General features: G+C 36.4%; 1 protein-coding gene across 3 annotated transcripts in view; it reads left to right on the top strand.

The window, feature by feature from the left end:
- Cacul1 (CDK2 associated cullin domain 1) overlaps window positions 1-19,230 on the top strand; it is a 64,360-nt gene that overhangs the window by 2,872 nt on the left and 42,258 nt on the right. For all 3 annotated transcript variants that reach the window (XM_071610864.1, XM_071610863.1, XM_027930155.3), the window contains exons 2-3: window positions 17,875-18,001; window positions 18,741-18,843. In XM_071610864.1, the coding sequence (XP_071466965.1) occupies window positions 17,875-18,001; window positions 18,741-18,843 (230 nt within the window). The remainder of the gene's footprint in view (window positions 1-17,874; window positions 18,002-18,740; window positions 18,844-19,230) is intronic.

The following is a 19,230-nucleotide window of genomic DNA, read 5'->3' on the forward strand; positions in this document are numbered from 1 at the left end:
GACCCAAATGTGGAAAGAACTACAAAGTTAAGAGGAACCGTTGAAGAAGCTCTTTCCATAGGGACAGGGGAGGACTTCTTAAAGATTCAAAAGCTTACACAGATGAAAAATCAGTGGCTTTGGTTGTACAAACATTAAGAATTTTCATTTATTAAAAGACAGATGAAAGAATGAGAGAAGATATTTAAAGAGCCTAAAATTGGTAAGGGATTTGACTAGATTAAAGAACTGTACATCAATAGTAAGAGGGCAGCTACATCTAAAAAGTAGGCAAAGCATATCGGTAAGTAGTTTACAAAATAGAACATCTTAAGAATAAGAAGGGATGAAGGTATTACTGATCTGAGACATGCAAATTAAAACAGTAATGGAATGTCTTTTTTTCACCTATTAGATTGACAAATATTAAAAAGCTGGGTAGTGCTAGTGTAGGTGGGGACATGGGGATACATGAAAACTCATACCTGTGGGTAGACTGACAGTTTTAGTGGACTTGTGTGCTTATGAGATGTTCAAAGTCTCTGTGGACCAGATAGTGAAAAATAGCCCAAGTGTTGTTGATGTGGTCCTGAACCAAAACGGTGATGGAGAAAACAATTGTTGGTGTTTTTTTGAAATAGGAAACTTGATGAATATACACTGAGTGCTGGGGATGGTTGGTTTCTCTCAGTGATCAGGCCATATCTGGAAGAGCAACTGCAATTGAAGTCACTACTAGGTGTGATTTACCATAATATAGTCATTCTCCAAGATTTATCTCCTGCTCAGGCCAGATAGACTGGTGAAATTGGAATGTCATAACAATCACCATCAAGTCTTTGAAGTTGGTAGTATTCTCTATTGTTCCCACACAGATGTACTGTTTGTCACTGTGGGGTTTGTTAGTTTTCACAGGATGGGGCACACATTGGGTCATTGGCCCTTCCTCGACTATAGCCCTACCTCCAGGGAGCAGTTAACCTGTGTGTTCAGGAACTGAGGAAATTATAGGGTGGAACCTTGGATCCATTGGGCCCCTCATGAGATGGATTGAAGCCAAAATGCCATTTATCTTGTGATGTCCATAAGTCCCTGATCTTACTGGTTTACTATAGTGACATGCTGGTCCCTGAGGGTTAGTATGGGCTTAGAGCCAGTGTTCTGTAATCCTTGAAAAATCTGAGTGATTTCCATTCCCAACTGCACTGTCTCTCTAACAGATAGCCATGTGTTCCACTGGAACAGGCTAGAAGGAAGGCTTAGGTATGTTCTTGAAGCAGTTTTGGAATTCATTCTCTCCTTTGTTCCAGGGGTTCTATGTCTGAACAGGTTCAATCTGGGTATTAGGTGAGATTTCTCATGGCTCTCCATTGTGGTCACTGAAGTGAGACCTTTGTTATACTTAAAGAGTATCCAGCTCTCATTATACAGATCAAGTAACATCTTGGTATACTGCCTGCTTATTTTTTTTTAAAGACACCATAATTAGCTGCCACTAGAGATCCAAGCCATCCTGATAATCACTCTTGACCCTGCTACTCATTAAAATAATCATGCTTACTTTATAATCTGGGAGTTATTTCTACTTATCTTTTGTCATTATGGAAATTGAACTATCCCATTGAAATCAGAGAGCCCTTTTTAGTGGCAGTTTTGCTCATCTTTACCCAGAACTACAAAGAACAGCTACCCCCCACCCTATCCCCATATTAGTGCCTCCCTCACCAATATTCTTCTCAATTCCTTAGTGAAGTCCTTCTCAGAACATAGTTTGTTGGGGTGGGGTGAGGGGGTCAGATAGGATAAATACACTTTATAATTCCGGTCATTCATAAGTCTGGATTCCTTCTCTTACATACTAAGGAATTTCTGATGTCCTAATCTCCTCTTCCCTACCTCTTTTTTCTTCTCCCTCATTTTCTTCCTTGTCTGTTTCTTCTCCCTCCTCCTTAGTAAAGTGTACCCATTTTAGGTGAGTAGTTTGAATTTTAACTCATATTTCTGGTCTGAGATTTGATTTTTCTCTACTTGCAAGTTAAAAGCTAGCCTGTTACTGTTATTACTAGATGCTGACCGAAGTGGGAGATTTCCTGGGTTGGAGATAAGGAATGTATTACAGCACAGCAAACAACATAAGAATCACCATATTTTCTTAAGTTCCCCTTCCTTCCAAATTCCACAAGGATGATACATTAGCACTATGGATGCTTTTTTCAGTGTGTGTGTTTCACAGCTGAAGAACACTGAATTTGGGGGAATCCACTGCTTTTATAGAAAGCCGAAAGCAAATCAGCTGTTTGTTTAGCGGGGAGACTGCCTCATCTTTCAAGGTTACCAAATACAGAATAGCAAAGGTTTAGGAAGGGTTGCTCAGGGCCTTGTAGTCTTGGCACACTGAGCCCTGCAGGGGAATGCATGAGGCCCAAGGAGGACTTTGCTTCCTACGGTAACCACTGCATTAATCAAGAGATGACTTATTTCACCACTCTAAAATACACCTTATGCTTCTTTGCAGTTAGTAACCCTGCCTTCACCCCAGCCACCTACTGATCTGCTCTCTGTAACTAGAGGATTTTGTAAGTGTAATCATACAATTTTTATTATTTTGTGTTTGACTTCTTTCCCTCATTCTGTTTTTGAGATATTCCATGTTCTTGCATGTATCAATTATTTATTCCCTTTTATAGCTATATCTATCATACATTGTTCATTCATCTATTCATCATTTGAGTTGTCTTCAGTTTTGGCTATTTTGCATAAAGCTGCTAGGTTTGTATGAAGATAGATTGTCAAATAAGAATCTACAAGTGGAATTTCTTGGTATAATGTTGGCTATTTTTTAACTTTGTGAGAAACTGCCGAATTGTTTTTCAAAGTGGTTGCACTATTGTGCATTCCCACCAGCAATATATGACAGTGCCAGTTGCTTCAAATACTTATTGATAATTGTATAGGCCAGGTTTCATTTTCTTGAATGTCAGTCTTCTAAGTTGATTTTCTACTGGGCAAGTAAGTGCTATTTAGTTGTGGTTAACAGTGATGTTGGTTAACCAACTTATCAGCTTTTTTCTATGGCTTGTGCTTTTTGTATCCTAAGAAGTATTTGCATATCCCAAAGTCAGGAAAATTTTTTTTGCATTTTCTTCTAGAAGTTATATGGTTTTAGCTTTGAAGTTTAGATCTGTGATCTGAATTATGAGTTGATGTATGTGTGTAGTGTGAGATAAAGACAGAACTTCCTTTCTTTCATATGGATGTGTAGTTATATCAGCACTATTTGTTGAAAAAGCCCATCCTTTCCATACTGACTTTGGCAACTTTATTAAAATCACAGCCTTTGGGACAGGAGTCCCCTGTGTTTCTCGTTTGCTAGCAAAACAATAAACTTTTCTTTTTCCTTTTTCTCAAAATCCCAAACAATACAAAAACAAAAAACCTGACCATATATATGTATATCTGTGTGTGTATATCTATCTATACCTATCATCTACCTGTGTGTGTGTGTGTGTGTGTGTGTGTGTGTGTGTATATATATATATATATATATATATATATATCTTTAGTTCTATCCATTAATCCTTTATTTGGTACATCATGTTTAAGATTCTTATTTCTTCTTGGTATTTTATCATTATAGAATGTCTGTCTATATTGCTATCTATCTTACTCCGAAGAGTACTTTTTCTGATAGGCATTCTAGGTTTATCAGGATTATTTTTACATGGTACGACTTCCCCAGTTCTTTTGTTTTAACTTCTCTCTGTAAAGTATATTTCTTATAGACAACATGTGATTGGATCTTGCTTTTTTAAAAATCCAGTCTAGCAACTTCTACCTTCTAATGGCCTTGTTTAACATTTAATGTAATTACCCGTATAGTAGGGTTTGAATCTATTGTTTTGCCGTTTGAATTCACTTAGTTCATCTGTTATTCTTTTTTTTAATTTTTTCCACATCTTTTAATGACTTAGTTTTGTCTCCAGTTTGGCTTCTTAACATACTCTTTTGCCCTTGTTGGTTATTCTAGGATTTACAATATGAAAATTTAACTTATAACAGTTTACCTTCAAATAATTTGGACTGCTTTATATATAAAATATAAAAACTTAATGTCAGAATACTTCCATTTCTTCCATCCTGTCTTTTATGATATTATATATTGCTTTACTTCTGTATATGTCATAACCCCTCAAATACACGTTATTAATTTTGCTTTAAAAAGTCATTTATTGGGGCTGGGGCTGTAGCTCAGTGGTAGAGCGCTTGCCTTGCACATTTGAGGCACTGGGTTCAATCCTCAGCACCACATAAAAATAAGTAAGTAAATAAAGATAATGTCCATCTACAACTAAAAAATTTTTTTAAAGTCATTTATGTTTTTTAGAAATTGAAATTCACAACATCAAGCTAGCTGTTTTATGTATGTATGTATGTATGTATGTATGTATTTGCAGTCCTGGGCATTAAACCCAGGGTTGTTCTACCCCTGAGCTACAACCCCAACCCTTTTTATATATTTTCTAAAATTTTGAGACAGGGTCTTACACCCAGCAAAATTAACCATTTAGAGTGAACAATCCAGTGGCATTTAGTACATTCACAGGATTGTATAACTATTCCTCTATCAAGTTTAAAGATTTTTATTAAACATTTTTATCACACTGTGATAATATTTTATATCCATTGAGCAATTGGTATGTGTTCTTCCCTCCCCCAGCTCCTGGCATTCCCCCATCTGCGTACCTTCTCTGTAGGTTTACCTATTTTGGATTTTTCATATGAATGGAATCATAAGATGTGAAATTTATTTTTTAAATAATCAGAAGCTGGAAAAGAAATCTTTTACCTAAATAGTTAGCCTTTGATCCAAGTTTCCTTATCTGTTTTTCTTTTACCTCAAGAACTTCCTTTAATATTTCTTAGAGTATAGTTCTGTTGGCTTTGAATTTATTCAGCTTTTGTCTATTTTACTTTCATCTTATAAGGTGATTTTCGCTGGATATAGCATTCTACATACACAGCCTTTTTTATTCTGCTTTGTTTTTCCTGTCAATACTTTATAGATATTTCCATTTTCTTTTTTTAAATATATATTTTTTAGTTGTAGATGGACACAATATATTTATTTTTATGTGGTACCGAGGAGCAAACCAGTGCTTCATGGGTGCTAGATGAGTGCTATACCACTGAGACACAACCCCAGCCCCTCCATTGTTTTTTGACCTGCATTATTTCTTATGATAAATGTTGGAATAATCTTATCTTTGTTTCTGTCTTTGTAATAGGTCTTCTTATTTCTGTCTTCTTTTAAGATATGTGCATCATATGCATCTGTGTTGATGGCAACCATAGATACTTTTCTGTTCATTGATCGGATCATTTTCATTAAGTTTTGCACTGTCATCAGGTCAAATAGCCACTCCATTGTCTTCGCATTTCCTATTTCCATCATAATTATCACAGCCAAATTGTTTTTTTCAAGAACTTTATTCCAATTGTTCATCATTGATAGTTAAGTAACACTTGGCTGCTGCAGTAGTGCCATGCATTACTGGAACACTGTGTCATCACTGCCTTTCAATCCATCTAGATCAGAAAACCAAAGATAACTTTTAGCCTTTAGGAGTCTGTTTCCTGTAACTGTTCTAATAGCAAATACTTTGTCAGTCACAGTTCACTGCAAGAAACCATTCTAGGTATCTAAAGCAAGAAGCCATAGAGATTTGGAGTTTTAGTGCTCCAAATCATGTCTCTACTTTGCAGGAAAATTGGCAATAGTAATAATGTTTTTTTTTTGTTTTGATTTGGTCTTCCAAATATCACTTAAATGTGTTCTCTTGGTGGAACCTAATTGTTTTTTAGGGAGTGGTGCTGGAAATTGAACCCAGGGGTGCTTTACTAGTGAGCTACATTCTTAGCCCGTTTTAGTTTTTATTTGGAGAACAGGGTCTTGCTAAGTTGCTGACGTTGGCCTTGGACTTGCAGTCCTCCTGCATCAGCTTTCCAAGTCACTGGGATTATAGGTGTGCGCTACCATGCCCAACCCGAAAGTATAATTTTTAGTGTAACTTTCCATTCCACATTAGTCAGCATACTATGAAAATAACCACCAAATCTCAGGAATTTATATAACAAAGGTTTATTTCTTGCTTATGTTACATTAGTGGCTGAGAGCTGGCTGCGGCTCTCCATATGCCATCTCATTGTAAAGAGCAGGCAACTCTTTTCTGGACCTTGCCATTCTTGGAAGAGGTAGAGAAGAAATAGAAACATATGTGGTTTTTAAAGCTTTTAAGCGCAGATTAGCACATCTGATGTATCACATCAGAATGCCACATGTGCTTATGTTCCATATGTGTTTAACAGAATAGAATGGCTTTCTGTATGTGTGGGGAAGGAGGGCATGTAGGCCTGGGGCTACCTGGCTACATAAACACCCAGTGAAGGATCTTGCACTGATTGATGATGATGTTCCATGATCAGAGGAGACTTATTATCTCAACCCAGTCACTAATGGTTCTCTTTCCCAGATGAAGACACTGAGCCATCAAGATCTTACGGGGATCCGGTCTTGCTTTTTTTTATTTAAACACTTATCACGTAAAATGTCATCGATGAAACTGTAAGAGAAAGCCATTTTAGTGTTTATGTAAGCCCAGGTCAAATCCCTAAAGAAAATCAATGCTGTTTACTTTCTCTATAAACTGTGCACCATATATAACCACATTGTAAACTGTTCTGTGCTATGTAAAAATTTACTGTAGCTATCCCTTTGTAGTGTGACTTGGCAGGGCAAATTGGCCTCTCTTTTACTTTCTACTTTTGTGGACATTTGGCTGTTAACCTCTGTAGATCTGTAATATGTAGTTGTAGGTGTGCTGATTAGACATCTGAATGTCTTTTTTTTACTTAAGAAGTATTTATTTATTGTATGCCAAGTTGATCTTTTTAATATGGGAGGTGATAGACAAAGATTAATGGTACATTATGATTAAATGCTATAGTAAAGTTATGTACATACTTGGTAGCCTAGAAGAAAGAATACCTGTGAATATGAAGACATGTTGCCAGGAGGAGGTGGGTGGGGGGAATTGAGCTTTGAGAGGCCGGTAGTTAAAATGACTTCTGGAACATTTGTGCAGTGGCACAAATTAAAACTGGGTAGGTAGAAGGAACTGGATTGTGAAGGACTTGCCATGTTAGAAGGAGGATTTCTTCTAGGCATGGGGCCCTGAAGGATGTTAAGGAAGGAAGTCTACTTGCTATGTCTTGGTGTGAGAGTAGAGAGAGTGAAGCCTGGAGACTAGTGGTGGGTTATAATTAAGTCTCCACAATTGGAGGTCTGAACAAATAAAGTTTTGGAAGCAAGGAGGTTTCAGATTTTATAGATATTTAGTGACTAGAATCTACAGAAATGTGCCAGAGAGGGAGAATAAAGACTCAGGATTGATGTTGGATGACTGAAACTGGCCCCGACTTTGACACAGGTATGGAAAGAATAAAGGTTTTGAGTGTAAATGTTTCTTTTAAGAACATTCAGGTAGAGCGGTCAAGGGGCAGTTGGTAAATCCTGGGCTTTCTTTTCTCCTATGCCTTAGAATATTGGATATCCTGAAACAAAAATTTAATTATGATAGATTTTTTTTTTCCCCCATTTTTAAGAATTTGAGATTCACCAAACTTTGGCCTTAAAAAGGAATAAAGCTGGGGCTGGGGATATAGTTCAGTTGGTAGAGTGCTTGCCTTACATGCACAAGGCCCTGGGTTGGATCCCCAGCATCAAACAAACAAAGGAACAAAGCTTTGAGCTTATTAGAATAGTGCGGGGTTTTAATTTAAAAGTTCAATTTATAGGAAAAGACATACAATAAACTGTTACCTAAAGTCAATCATTTGACTATAATTGATTTAGATGTTTCTTCCGGCATTTATCCACATATCTCAGTGTGTTAATGTATTGTTATTGCTTACTTTATCATGCTTATATGTTATTGATTTCCTGTGATTTAAGATGAGAATTTAGTTCTTTTATATTTCTACACACCTCACCTCTCCAGTTCTTTTAATACCACAATTTTTGGTTTAATAAAAAACACATTTATATTATAGCTATGTAAATTGATCCCTGAAGGGCCAAAAGTATATTCAGATCCTCACATTTTCTTTCACCTAGAACTATGCTATTAGTTGCCTTATTTGTATTTACATAATTCTTATTAGATATAGTCTTAAAAGTTTTAGCAGCTTCATAGATTGACCATCTGATGACTGGTAATTTTGAAATGCTCAAACAAATCAGTTTGTTTTACTGTCTGCTTGTGAAGCTGTCCTCTTGTTCCTGCTTATTCCTTGGGGCCGTGCATAGTCGGCAACTTCCCATGTAGATGGGAATGATTGCTTCTTTATATTGTCCTTTTTGTTGGTGAATGTGTGTGTGTGTGGAACATATCTTTTTTTGGTACCAGTGATTAAACCCAGGGCACTTAACCACTGAGCCACATCCCCAGTCTTTTTTTTTTTTTTTTTGAGACAGGATCTCATTTGCATAGGGCCTCAGTAAGTCACTGAGGCTGGCTTCCAACTTACAATCCTCCTGCCTCAGCCTCCTGAGCCCCACCATGCCCAGCTGTACAGAAAGAAAGTATCTTAATATTGTTTTTATACTTTATTAACAATTCAGGTATAAGATTCTTAAGTGAAATTTCCCTTAGAATTTTGTTAAGTGTTGTTTCATTTACTTTAAACTAGCATGCTACAATGAATGAAGGAGTCAGGTAACATTTTAATTCTTGTTCTGTGACATTTTTTTCCCCTTTGAGAAAATTTGTGTGATATTTTCTTATAGTAGCATGTCAATATTTCTCTGTACATTTTCTCTATTATCCCTTTCTCTCAAATTGTTGGTGGTAAACATGGTAGTTTGTAGAACATGGTAGTGAAATGTTGAATTTCCTGTTTTGATCTTCTAAATCTTTTAACTTTTGCTATATACTGTTTCTCTTAATGCTCTGAGAGAGTTCCTGGATGTTTTCTTTTTTCTTCATCCCTGGATTTTAAACACTGGCAGATTACTACTTTTTCTTAATAGTGATCTTGATTTTTATCTTAGAGTAAGAATTATAGTGTGTTTTTTGTTTGTTTGTTTGTTTTTTTAAGAAAAAGTTTGTTCTACTTAAATTATCTTTGTTTTAGCTTGTCAACTTTTTTTTTTTTTTTTTTGGTCTTCCATCTCTAAGACTTTGTGTAAATCTTTGGAAATCCTTAGCCATCTATTCATATTTAAAACCGAAAAAGGCTAATAAGCAGTTCTGTGTGTATAGATGGCCTTGTCAAGCTTAGTTGGTCTTCACCTTTTGCTGATTAAATGCAGAGCTGCATTTAATTAGCTGATTAAAGGCAGAGCTGCATTTTGTTGAGGAACTTCCGAGTATTCATATGTGAACAAACATCTTTTCTCTGAACCATTGAGTTTTGTAGAAAAGGATCTTCTAAAAAAAGGTAGGGGTGGGAGATGGAACAGGAAGAAAAGGAGCAAGGTAGATGCAGGAGTGTTTCTTGTGCTGATGTTTGACTCTTGCTTCACCAGCCCTGTGCTTCACACATCCCACCCCTGCTTTGCATGTATCTGTGCCTCCCAAGTCTTAATACTTTGTCTTCCAGTTTCTTCATAGAATAACACTTTTCTAGCTTCTTTCTATTTTTCAGCTTACAGACTTTTGCAGTCAATCTCCATTCCACCTCTCACCCCTTTCCATCTCTTCCTCATTGTATCCTGTCCTCAAATCCTGAACCTTACAGGTCTGGCAGAGCAAGAATGGCTCCCTTTCTGTTGGGATACATGTCAGCACTTGCCTTTTGTGATTCCTTCAAAATTCATATGTTCTTGGTCTTCATGCCAAGGAGAGATTGACCTGTTTAAATCTTGGAAGACATCAGAGAATTTTAAAACCATGGCAGACCTGTAACCAGTAGTTTATACCTATATAATCTCAGTTGATAATACTTTGAAGTTTGAATAACTTTGAATTTTTTAAAATTTTGGATTAGGTGAACTTGGTACCATAATGGATGGCTTGGTAGTCCTTGGCCATTTCATATTGTTATAACATGTTCATGTTAGGAACTGTGTCATAGGTTCAAGATAATGAAATTGTAGTACAGTGTTGTGCAGTTACCATTCTAAAAGAATGGAGATCTCAGTTCTTCCTGGTTGCCCTAATAGCTAGGTAGTGTTTTTGTTTTTGTTTTGAGATAGTAGTAGTAAAGGAAGTTTCTGCTATTCTATTACATTTTCTCAAGTTAGAAAATGTGTGAATTCCTAAGCAGTAAAAGAGTAACAATGTATTTCCCATATAAGTTTTAAAGTTTACAATGGGAGAAGAGGTACTTCATTTGATACAAAGGCCAGACAGGTTAGATAGTGTCAGATATTGGTATAGTTATAACCTTACCTGGACCAAAATATTTTTTGTTTATTATGGTTTTGTTTTTGTTTTTATGTAGGGTGAGGGGTTGGTAGCATAGAACCCTTAAAGAATGTGTTAATGAGCACCTATATAAAATGACACATTAGATATATTTGATATATTGTTATTAGGAAGAATGACTTCATAATGATCACAGATATTTTAAATTGTCCAGTGTTTCAGTTGAATTGTGCAGACCACAGACCTTAATACCTAGAAATTTCCCAAACACCTAAAACTCACAGGTTTTTGAAAGGATTTACCCCACTTAAAAAAACAAGTGCTTCACTAGGAATTAACATTAGCTACCTTCTTCTATTGGCAAATCAAAGTATACCCAAGTAGACGGTGCAGGTTTTGTTTTATTCTAATAAGGAAAAGGATATTTAAAGATTTCAGTAACTTCTTTTACTATTTTTTTAAGCTGATCAGTTTCTCTGAGGATCAACTAAGTATCACTGTTTTATTTGTATCAGAGTTACTTTCCTTTTGAGAAAATATTAGCTAGGATTTTTCTGTCTTAAATAAAACTTACCTCCCCCCACTTATTAGATAAACTGCCTGGTTCAGCTTCGGGTTCTCCTCTTCCACTCTGACCATGCCCTTTCTTGATTGCCAAGGCCTTCTCCCTTTCTGAAAGTTTTGTTCTTGACCGTTAGCTTCATTCTTGTAAGAGTTCAGTCATACTTGTGTGCTGCAGGGAGCAGAATATTGTGCCCAGTGGTAATGTCTTGGACAACACAGATATACTAAGTGGTTATTGACTGCTGGGTACACATGATCACAAGAAATCACAAATTTTCTTTTACAAAGTATATGCTGGCTAGAGTTAGATAAACTAGAGTTCTTTTTGCCTACTCCGTTCTTCCTTTTTTTTTTTAATATTTATTTTTTAGTTGTAGTTGGTCACAATACCTTTATTTATTTATTTTTATGTAGTGCTGAGGATCAAACCCAGGGCCTCTCACGTGCTAGGCAGGCGCTCCACCGCTGAGCCACAACCTCAGCCCTCCTACTCCATTCTAATTACCAAATTTATAATTTTAGTTCATCTAAAAAGTTTATTTCAGACATAATTTAGCTTATTAAATTTGACTTAATTATTTATTTTAGAATTGCCATTATTGTAGTCTTTTTAAAGAGTCAATTTTAACTGAAAGTAACTTTTGGGGGGGTATGGAATAGGGATATAGAGTAGCACTTATAGAGTCTGATGTGAAACAGTTCTGGCTACTCTTTTAACATTGTCTTTAATATATACTGTTATTTGACTAATTCAAATTGTTGACAACTGACAAACCCCTTATTATCAGTACACAGAAGAGAAACTTTAATGTGACCCCCTGGCTGTCCTAAGCTACCGACGCAGTGGCATTAGTTAGTGATTCTCAAGCTTGAGCTGTCTTTGACAAGCTGGAGCAAGGCTTGTTAGATCTAGGGTCCCACCTAGAATCTAGCCTGGCAGTTTGCTTTTGCAGCAGTTTTCAGGTGATACTGTTGCTGATACTGCTCTGGAGGTCACTTTTGAGAACCACCGAAAGCAGGTAGTGATCAGCCTTTGCAGTAGACCAAGCTTATTGTAATTTCTGAATTATTCCCCTCTTGAATAAATTCAAGGAAATAACACCAAAAATCATCCAAAGGATTGTTTAGTAGGATTAACCTGATTTACTTTAGCCTGTGTGAAATCAAATATGATTTAAGCCTTAATTCTAAAACAAATACTAAGTAGTAGTATGCCTTGAACTTTTTCTAGTGGGCATTCATTTTAATACTAAATTAGTCCACTTCAGACTTAATATTGAATACCTACCATTTGTTTGGAGTTGGTACTCTGTTGGTGAATTTCTTCTCCATGGGGCTTATGTTTAGTGTGAAATGGATCAACAATAATAAGTAAATAAGTTGAGTTTTGATAAGTTATTTGGTCAAAAAAAGGATGAGTGTTTATTACTGCCTGGTATGAGTTATACATCTCGAATAGTTTCCTGTTTATTAGCAGCCTGGTATTTCTTAAACCTTAGGTTCCAGCTATTCCATGTGTTTTAGACTTTGTTTCATTTTACTTTACTAAAGTTTGGTTAAACTGTCTTCTCAGTAGGATTTAGATCATGTGAACTTGTTATCTGTTTCTAGGTTTAAGCCTTGTATAACATGATCTTTGAGGCTTACACCACGGATCTTTAAATTTTTTTTTTTAATGTGAATGTTTCTAGAAGACATATACAGTTCATTCTTTTGTAAAATTCTTGTACCAAACTTGATTTATTAACTTGTGTTTACTGGCCTAGCTTTGTAGGCATCTGATTTTGTAGAACTAGCCCCCCTGCCCCACCGCCTTTTTTATTTTTTAAGGATTTGGAGTCCTGCCAGGTTGTCCAGCCTGTTTTGGGACTCCTGGGCTCAAGTGATCCTCCTACTTCAGCCTGCCAAGTAACTAGGACTGCAGTCATGCAACACTATGCTTGGTCTTATAGTGCTTTTTAAAATTGACTTAAAAAGTAATCCATTATTTTCAAGTGGAAAATCTTAGATAAAATTTAGTAATTTAATGGTGATTTCAATTTTATCTGGATTATGTGTGTGTGTGATTTTAATGAACACAATACCTTTATTTATTTACTTATTTTTATCTAGTGCTGAGGATTGAATCCATTGCCTCACACATGCTAGGCAAGTGCTCTACCACTGAGCTACAACCCCAGCCCCAAGATTCTGTGTTTTCATTTGGATTTACAGTTGTTGATGTTGCATATCATATCCAGAAAAGGAATTTAAAAGGTAGAATTCAAGAATTTCTTAGCTCACTGGAAATCTTTTAACCACAGACATGTATGTTGAAAAAAAAGACTGGTATGCACCGTGTATTGGTGGGGAACTATGAGTGATTTTTCTTTTTTGCTTTTGTTTTCTAATATATACTTAATGCTGAACTACTAAATTCAAGACAGAAAATTGAAAAATATTGTCTAATTTATTTGGCTTTGTTAGTCTTCTGAGATTTCTCAATGTGGTCTGCACTCTGTCCTATAGCACTGCATGTTGCCTTTTTAAATTGGTAAACTAGTTGTTTTATTTATTGCATGAATTTTGACTGTAGTTTCTTCTGGTCAGTCCACATTTTTTTCAATGGTGAAAGTTTAAAGGGATTTCATTTCTTTAATCAGCAGATCTAATAAGTTCAAGGCTGCATACCTATACACATGAGGCTATGTGTTTAAACTGCCAATAAACTGAATAAACTGCTGATGGTTTTTGTTTTTTTTTAATCAGGAATGGGTTGGTATTAGCAAAGAAATAACCAGTATCTTAAAGTTCCCTGCATTGTCATCATAAATGTGGACCGAGGAGTGTGTGAGGAGCCCTCCTTAGACCAGCTTATACTCACTCTTCAGGCCTCCTCTGGCTCTGCCCATACTCGCCCAAGTTCTGCTTCTCTTGCCACTGGTGAGGATTGGCTGGCCTGAGAAAAAGGTTACATTTGTTAGCATGTGAGGCCAGCTGAATTGACTTCTTCATCTGATTTTTAAATAAAATGTATTTGAAAATAGGTGCATATTATATATGTGTGTGGAAATAGATGTAACTCTTTTTTTTCTGTATGTGGAAAGAGGCTTAAAGATTCTTTACTGTTCCTTGGGTTGTCGTCATTTTTTAAAAAATGCCCCTTTTCAAAGATCTTTTAAAAGCAGAGCATTAAAAAAAAATCAAACAGGGCTAGGAATATAGCTCAGTTGGTATAGTGCTTGCCTCCCATGCACAAGGCCCTGGGTTCAGTCCCCAGCACCACCACCAAAAAAAAAAAAAAGGAAAAAAAAAATAAGTAAAAATCAAATACAAATTTCTTTAAAAAATAAGAAAGATACCTGAGTGGCATCAGTGGTTTCTGCTTTCAAAGTTGGTCTCCATTCTGTCCCAATAGCTAGAGGACTTTTTTATTTTTTATTTTTATTTTTTAATTATTTACACACACACACACACTTGTAATAGCTAGAGGACTTTATATTTTAGTTCCTTTCTCCTCCTCCTTCATGTCTTTGACTCGGTGACTTGTTGAGGTCTGACTCCTGTGCTTGAGAAGTAGGCGCGCTCCCCACCTGTGGCCACGTGGTGTGGTTTGTTGAGCTCAGCAGGCCAGGAGCCCAAGGACTAGTGTGTGGGGTCTTGGCTTTGTGGAACTGGCAGCCTTCTCTTTGAGCATTACACTCCTGTTCTTCAGGTTTCAGCTTTTGGTGTAGAGTGTGCTTTTGGTGGTATACTGATAAGTGATTCACTAACAGTATCACATAGAATATAATTTCCTTTTCAGTTTTCTTTGAATCCTTTAGATTACATGAGCAGAAATGTAGTGTGTAACACTTTTCAACATCTGCCAATCTCTTTAACAGGGAAAGCCAACTTCAGGCTCAGAACACTTGGCAGGCAGCAGGACCTCACTAGAATTTGACAACATCGTATTATTTGTATATTGCCATCTGTTTAATGGCAAGCAATATGGATTTTCTGTTTTTAAGAGACCTTCCTTCCCCTTTTTCTTTTTTAAAAAGCACAAATAGTTTTAAGTACAAGGTAATGAGACCAGGAAGCACTTGTAAGGGAGTTGAGGAAGTGAGATAGAGAAGGTAAGGAAGCTGGCAGAGTCGGTCACCACTCTGAGCCCAATCCCTGTAGGGAACTCTGGGTATTAGTATAGCATCCATGTCTCAGTTATCTCACCTGACAGCAGAGGGATCTACTGAGGTAATGAGGCTGAATCCTCATTAGCCATTGATTGAAAGTAGCTGGAGAGTATGGCTACTTCTCTACCGCTCCCAACCTGCCTCTCTCCTCTCTAGAGCAAGTTATGGCAGCTAGACAGAACACTGAGGCAAGTAATTGTAGGTGTTGACAGTTGGCCTTTGTGGACAAGGGTATGTTGATTTCCGTTGCTGTGACAAAATATCAGAGCAAAACAACCTAAAGGGGAGAAAGATTTATTTTGGCTTATAGGTTCAGAGGTTTCAGTCCATGATTGCATGACCCCATTGCTTTGGACCTCTGGCAAGACAGAACATCATGGTGAGAAGCTTGTGATAGAACAAAGTGGCTTATCACATGGCAGCTGGGAAGCAAAGAGTTTGTTTTTATAACAAAGTCCCCCTCCATTAAGCTATGAATCCATAAATTCATTCCTGAGGTTGGAGCCCTCATGATCCAGTCACCTCCCCAAAGCCCTGAAGACTGCTATGTTGGGGTCCAACTCTTCAATTCATGAGGTTTGGGAGAACATTTAAGATCAAACCATAATAGTAAGTGGGTGAGGCACCAGCAGCATCTGCTACACCTGCAGATAAGCTAAGCTTTTTCTGCTCCTCCTCTTAGTAAACAGCAGCCCTGACTTTTGGTGCTCAGGCCAAAAACTTGGGAGTTATCCTTGAACGTTCTTTTAGATTTCTCATCCAGTCCGTTAGCAATTCTTACTGGCTTTGCCTTTAAAATATATTCAGAATCTGACCTCTCTCTATAATCTTCAAGGCCACCACTTGGCCCCAACCCTACCCTCTCCCCCAAATCACAGCTTCCTAAATTAGTTTACTCTTAACACAGCAGCTGGAATGGTCCCATACAAAATGTACGTCAGATCACCCTCCAGAGGCTCCCATCTTACTCAGTTTTTACAGTGATCCAGAAGGCCCTGCGTGATATGGCAGCCTCTTAGTTGTGTGTGTGTGCATATGTGCACACAGTTCTTTTTGTCTTTAGTTTTACATTTAATCCAATACTCTTTTCCTCTCCATTCTCTTCATTGTGAGTTCTGATTTGTAAATTATTTGGTCACAGTTGGGATTTCATTTTTACTAGTATAGCCTTGTTGATTTCTTCTTCTTTTTTTTTTTTTTGACAGTGAATTCACTTTATGGCATACAGTGTTGTTGGTTTTGACAAATGCATGGATGTGGTATCTAATACCACAGTTCCATACAAAATAATTCATTGCCCTAAAAATTTCCCCATGATACCTTTTTATAGATAATCCTTTACCACCCAGCCCTTGGGAATCAGTAATATGTTTTTCTTCCTATAGTTTTGCCTTTATTAATGTCATATAAGTGGGACTCAAAATATGGATCCTTTTGGGTCTGGCTTCTTTAACTTAAGAAAATGTTTTTTGTTTTTTTTTCTGTGTTGGGGAATAAATCCAGGGCTTCACATATGCTAAGCAGGTGCTGTACTGCTGAGCTACATTCCCAGACCCAACAAAATATTTTTAAGGTTATACTATATTGTTTTATGATTCAGTAGATCATTTCTCAAGTGTCCTTTAAAATAAGTTAAGTGAAGATGAAATTGAATTGGTTTAAAGAAAATATTAAATAAAGATGAATAAAATTGATAGATTAAAAAAAATCTTGCTGGGGAAGTGGCTCAAGCGGTAGCGCGCTCGCCTGGCATGCGTGCTGCCCAGGTTCGATCCTCAGCACCATATACAAAGAAAGATGTTGTGTTTGCCAAAAACTAAAAAAAAAAAAAAAATCTTGAACCTGAATGACCAAGGTTGGAAGTCACTAATGTGATAGACTTTCCTTTACTTGGTACTTCTGCCAGTACTTAACCATGTGTTCTTGGGGGAAGCCACCTAACCTTTCTGCTCTCCAGTTTCTGGTGAAATAAACAGCAAAATACTGATTCAGTGTTTGTAAGCTCCTATGTCGCAGGTTATCTCATATTCTTCAAGTAGCTCTTTTTTAGTATTAGCTTTCCATTGTTCCATTTAATATTAGCATTCACATTCCATTGTGAAGCAGTTGTCACCCCTGGATCTCAAAATTGTTAAGACCAGCTATTACAAATGCTTTATAATTAATGAGTCTGTCTGAAGGAATAAGGTAAGACTTTGATGTCAGGCTCCAGAACACGCACAGGTTTTCAGGTGGGCTTGTCAAGTTGCACATGGTAAGAGCCCAAGTTAGAGTTCTGGTGATAACTAAAAGGTACTTGCAGCACCATAAAGCTAAACACATTTTCTGGCAGCCTCTTTGATGACTGTTAGCATTTAGACCTTAATACCTGTAGTCCTATCATTAGGTAGATTTTCCCAGGAATATCTATAAATATTGTTGCTGTTTATTGTTTCCTAGAACCTTCTTGTGATTCACTGATAGGCCACTTATAATTGACAAAGTCTTTTAAGGGTCAGCATGTTTGAAAATACTTCATTGATGGCAGAAGCGTACAGAAAACTGGGAAAGAAACCAGTAATACTTGTTTTGTTATTTTTAAAGATGGACAGATTCGTAGCTGCTTAACTTCTCTGACCAGGTATTTTTCCCTTTTAATTGAAATGTGATGGGTAGTTAATAAAAGAATGAATTTGTGAGTACAAAATTGCTATGATTTGTGTTCATTTTATGTGGCACATAGTAATACTTATTTTACTTTTTACTTGTAGTAATGAATGTTATAACTATTGAAGATTATAAGAGCACATACTGGCCAAAATTGGATGGTGCCATAGATCAACTTTTAACCCAGAGTCCTGGTGACTATATCCCCATATCCTATGAACAGATATACAGGTAAGTCAAGATTTAATTTGCTTGGGTTTGAAAGGGTTTATTGAGGTTCAGGGCAACTTTGAGTTATGACAGCATTTGATATAAAAAATACACAAAGTGAGACTCTTAAGTATTTATGTATTCCACATTTGTGGATTGGATGTTTGATTTATACTTTTTGATTCAAAAGTGGTTTTCAAATCAAGACTTCTGCTACCTCAGCCTGCCACATCCACCATAGATAATGAAGAAACTGGAGGTCTCCAAGGAGACTAGAATGACTGAAGTGTCTGGTGTGGAAAATCAGCACAGTGACAGGAAGAAGAAATAACAACTATGTTGTTTCACACAACTAATGTACAAAGAGAATATATTGCAGACAATTTTGTCAGTTAGACACTTTCTTTCTACTGATTATTGCTTTCTTCCTGATTTTGAGATTGATTTATTTAAAAAAAAAAAAAAAAGCAAGAGAGAACCTGACTTTTAAGGAGTTATCATATTCAGACCCTTGGATCATCACCAGTATTGGAATAGCTAGTGCTGGAATGCACTCTACTCAAGATTATTTGCAGTTAGTGGTAATATCTTTTCCATCCAGACATTGATTGGGGAGGGCAATTTTTTATTAAAAGTTGTGGTCAGTCACTGGTTTCAAATCTGAATTATTTGATTAGTGGTAATATATTAAAAATGTTCTTTCACCTTAGATTGAGTTAAGTGCATCTTCATTAACTTGGTTTTTTGTTCGGTTTTACAGTTGTGTGTATAAGTGTGTATGCCAGCAACACTCGGAACAGATGTATAGTGACCTGATTAAAAAGATAACTAATCACTTAGAGAGAGTTTCAAAGGAGCTGCAGGTAAAGAACTGATTGTGTTGATTTTTGTTTCTTTGGGTTTTTCTAGCTGGTTGAAATTAGACTGTTTAATATTTGGGATCTTGTTCATTTTCTTATGATATAAATTTATAAATATTCCCTAGATGATTATTGATCAAATCTTTAGAGTAGATTCTTTGAAAATATGACGTAAATTATAGATATTTTTAGATGGAGTATATTTCAGACCTTAAGTGATCCCAGTTATTACTATGTCAACATTTTTTCAGATAAAAATCTTATTTTTCTCTTTAATGTTTAGTGACTTTTATAGCATAAATGTACACAATAGTTTGTATTTTTTTTTTTCTGGAACTTTTATTATTTTACGAGTAGTTTGCCTAATTTCTTTTACTTGCCAATGTGAAA

This window comes from Marmota flaviventris, chromosome 4 (genome assembly GCF_047511675.1).
Source record: "Marmota flaviventris isolate mMarFla1 chromosome 4, mMarFla1.hap1, whole genome shotgun sequence".
Classification (NCBI taxonomy): domain Eukaryota; kingdom Metazoa; phylum Chordata; class Mammalia; order Rodentia; family Sciuridae; genus Marmota; species Marmota flaviventris.